Below are 3,727 nucleotides of genomic sequence, written 5' to 3' on the forward strand. Positions count from 1 at the left end.
CTGTGTGCTCACTTCCTTCTGTCCCCACATGGGACAGGCGCCGTGGTGACGGGAGACACTTGGGGGAGGGGAGACAACAGGTAGACACAGACTTGGAAAAGGATTTTAATCCAGGCTTGGCCTGATACCACATGGTTGGCCCCCTCGGCAGAAAGCTAACAATATCACAGGCACTGAATGTGGTTGGAGAAGACATGGAAACTCACTGATTTCTTCAGCTTTCTTTAAAGCAAATTAAAAGATAAATGTCTAAAAGAGATACACATTTAAATAATGATAGAACTATAACCCCTTAAGGAGAGCCAGATGTGGCAGAAGACCACCTGGAGTAAGCAGACCAGCGTGAGCCCCTTCCTGCTTGAGAAACCAGAAGTGGGAAAGGTAGTGAGACCATTTAGAAATCAGTTTTGCCACTCAGCTGGCAGGCCTCAGGACCAAAGATAGGCCTGTTCCTAAACCCTGTTAGAACTTGGAGGCTGGGATAGCACCCAGGCTCAAGATCTATGTAGTTAAAACGTGGCACGGTTCTTACCACCCAGTCAGGCACCACAGCCCCTAGCTTCAGAAGGCAGTCGTTTCTCTCCATCCAGGCTCTGAAGGTTCAGGACCTTGAGTGTGTGCCACAGTGGCCTCCAGTCCCTGGCCCTGCTGTCACCAGGCCGAACCCTCCAAGGCCTGCACCCAGTGAATGGTGCGGGCCTTGCTCTCTTCCCATGAGAAGAGGGGCTTGTAGCCAAAATGGCGCTGTGCCTTGTTGGTGCTGACAGTAAAGGTGGTGTTGGCCACGGCCAGAGTGTAGGGATTCAGCAGGGGTGTGTACAGTACCAGTGGGCGAAGCAACCACTGCAGCAGGGCATTGAGAGTAGCCAGCAGCAGCAGCAGCCAGTAGGGCAGCAGTGGGTGGGTGCCTATCAGCCGAAGTCCACAGGGACCCAGAAACTCCATGTTGAAGTCCTCGTAGCTCTTATAAGGTGATTTATCATAGCAGAAATACACCTGGCCACCCATGAGTGCTGCCCGCTGCTCCAGCTCTCGGGCCACCAGCACGTGCATCCAAGCCACATTGCCTACCAGTAGGGAGGGAGGCAGATAAGCCCCTGAGGACCCTTGGTCCAGGCCCCTGTTTGGCCCAAACCTCAAGGTGGCTCTCCCCCACCCCTGTAGCCACCGCCCTCCCGGATATCCCGTAGCTACTCGGTTCCTGTCTGGATGCTGCCCTTGTCTTTCTCTGGAGAACTGTCCTCACCCTGCTTCAGTGCTCGGCATAACCCATGACATGTCAGCCCTCCCAGCTGGCGTGGAGACTTTCTCTTGCGATCCATGCAGAAAGTGCCCACATGATCACCGTCTACCTGAGCCCTCACAGGGCCAGGGGGACACTCGTGACTCTGCCACCTTCAGAGCCAGCCCCTTTGCGCTGCTCTCGGGTTCCCTTTGCCTTGCTCTGTCCTTACCAACATAGACTCGACCGTGCTCCACAGAAGCCGGGACGGCTCGAAAGAGCCGACCCCCAAAGCGCAGTCCTTGGTTGTAGAAATCTCTCATGACCTGATGACCTTCACCGTAGATGCCCGTGGGTCGAAGGGCACATGTCACCAGGGGTAGCCCTCCGTTGACCTGGTGGCAAAGGGAAAATGATGGAGCACACGCCTCTATCCTGGCCACCATGGGGCGGAGATGAATGCAAAGAAGCCTGGGGGTCAGGTTCTCCTCTACCTTCAGCACCCCAAGCCCTGTTTTTGCAGCCTACCTTCCTTCCATTGGCCTCCAGGACCAGTTGCTCAGCAAGGGCTTTGCTGCAAGGGTAGGGGTGCCTGTGGATTGCTTCATATGGGGTGTCCTCATTGCCCCTAGAGGGGGAGAAAACAGACTCAATGCTGGAGGTAAAGGGCCTCTGACATTCAGTGGGGCTGAGCTCACCTGTAGAAGGGGTGGCCCTTGATATTAGGCCCCACAACTTCCATGCTGCTTGTGTAGACCAGGAACTGAGTTCCAGTCCGTATACAAGCCTCGATCACATTCTGCGTGCCTGTGAAGGGAAGGGACAAATGCAAGCTGTCTTCTTCCTGCCTCGACATCTTTTTTGGCTTCACCCTGTGTCCAGGGTGAACCACCACAGGTCAGGAAAGGGTGGGGGAGCAGGGACGGGGCCCCGTGATCAGCAGGACAGGCTCTCACAAGAAAATCACAGGATGCCCATGCTAAGGTCAGGCCACATGCTAAGGAATGACGGTGTCACATGGAAGAACATGTAGGTAGCACCTCACCCTGCACGTTCACTTTGTGGATGGTCTTTGAACTGGCCTTCCCAAACACATCCACCAGCCCAGCTGTGTGGATGACCACATGAGATCCAGCCACAGCAGCTGCCACCTCGTGGGCCTGAGTCACATCCCCCTGGATGGCGGTCACCTGCACAGGCCCTGGTGGAGAAGCCCAAGGCAGTGTCAGAGCTGAGGACTTAGCCGGCTGCAGAGTTTGGCCTGCATGCCCCTAGGGGACCATGTGTTCCCTGTGACTCACCCATCCCGCCTGCGTGAGCTGGAGGACAGACATAGGAATCACCTTTTCCACAACTGCACAAATCCCAGTTTGGGGAGGTTGGGGCACCACACCTACTGCCCCACTCAGTCACCTGTTTTCAGCTCCTCCAGCCAGGAACTGAGGTGCAGGTCAAAGACACGCAGCTCCCGAAGCCTGGGCTCCCGCTCCAGCAGCATTCGAACAATATGCTCCCCGAGGAAGCCACAACCACCTGTGACCAGGTAGACCAGTGTTGGCACCTGTTCAGATTCTGCCATGCCCAGCTGTGGGAAGAGAATTTAGCTCACTAGAATTGCCTGACACCACTTGCTTCAACTATGTGTTTTTCCTAGAAGGGATCTAGTAGGTGGGGCGATAATCTAGGTGGAAGAGGCTTAGTAGCTGTGGGGTGCAGTTGTGTGCTGGTAGCAATCAGACTACCTACCCTCTTACCCTGCTGAATCACCCGGATTGGATGCAGAACGGGTTAGGGATTGAGGTGGATGGAAAAAATGACTGGGGATACTAAAGAAGGGAAAACAGGTAAAGAGTCGTTTAGAAAGGGTGCAAGGAGGTGGTAAGGACTGAGCGAAGTAAGAGAAGGGCCCCGAGGGCTCAGTAGTGTCTCTGCCTACCTGCAGCTAGTCCCAGGGAGTCCAAACTGGCCACTGGGAGAGGCTGTGTCCTGGGCTGGTGGGCCAGCTAGCTGCACACAGGCTTCCTTCCTTCCGCTTGCTCCTCCTCCCTGGCCCATTCCAGGAAGACCAGCCTAGCCTCCACCCCTAGGGGCGGGCAAGGGAGTTTGGAGGAGGGAATTCTCTTGCCAGAGTGCCCCCTGGTGGCCATTCCACTCTCTGTGGCAGAGGACAGAACCTGCCCACTTGCTAAAGACGTATTTAGGGATAATGGGGTCGAGACAGGGTGACCTCATCACTGCTACGTGACCTTGCTTCTTCCCTCCTGCTGGGTTTCCCAAGAGGCTGGAGTCCCAGCACCAGCTGTGGTTCTGGGGAGAGAGAGGAGGGAAGCCTGATCTTGGTACAGCTCTGGCTAGCATCCCTGGGGAGATATGGGCTGGTTGTTGTAGTCCTTTAGGTGGTTGGTCCACAGCAATACTGCTGTCCGCAGGCCTATTCACCCCAAACTTCAGGCCACCCACTTTCGTCCTCTCACTTCACCCGCATCCCAGCCTGCTCTTCCCAAA

At 55.6% G+C, this 3,727-nt stretch overlaps 1 protein-coding gene across 5 annotated transcripts; it reads right to left on the reverse strand.

Annotated features, from left to right (window-relative positions):
- Positions 1-92: 92 nt before the first annotated feature.
- On the reverse strand, positions 93-3,289 carry Hsd3b7 (hydroxy-delta-5-steroid dehydrogenase, 3 beta- and steroid delta-isomerase 7). 5 transcript variants are annotated; one of them, XM_041666352.1, is made up of 8 exons: positions 3,159-3,191; positions 2,969-3,048; positions 2,636-2,807; positions 2,268-2,423; positions 1,921-2,029; positions 1,751-1,850; positions 1,455-1,617; positions 93-1,067 (listed from the first exon to the last, which is right to left on the reverse strand). In XM_041666352.1, the coding sequence occupies exons 3-8, from the start codon at positions 2,799-2,801 to the stop codon at positions 652-654; spliced, it is 1,110 nt and encodes a 369-aa protein (XP_041522286.1). In that variant the 5' UTR covers positions 2,802-2,807; positions 2,969-3,048; positions 3,159-3,191; the 3' UTR covers positions 93-651. The 5 variants fall into 5 exon arrangements, with proteins under 5 accessions (XP_041522286.1, XP_041522285.1, XP_041522288.1 ...); XM_041666351.1 differs by lacking the exon at positions 2,969-3,048 and having other exon boundaries at positions 3,159-3,289; XM_041666354.1 differs by lacking the exon at positions 2,969-3,048 and having other exon boundaries at positions 2,636-2,755; positions 3,159-3,181.
- Positions 3,290-3,727: the final 438 nt, after the last annotated feature.

The sequence above is a fragment of the Microtus oregoni genome, unplaced genomic scaffold (assembly GCF_018167655.1).
Source record: "Microtus oregoni isolate MIOR12 unplaced genomic scaffold, Mior012 000016F_ref0000370, whole genome shotgun sequence".
In the NCBI taxonomy this organism is placed as follows: Eukaryota; Metazoa; Chordata; class Mammalia; order Rodentia; family Cricetidae; genus Microtus; species Microtus oregoni.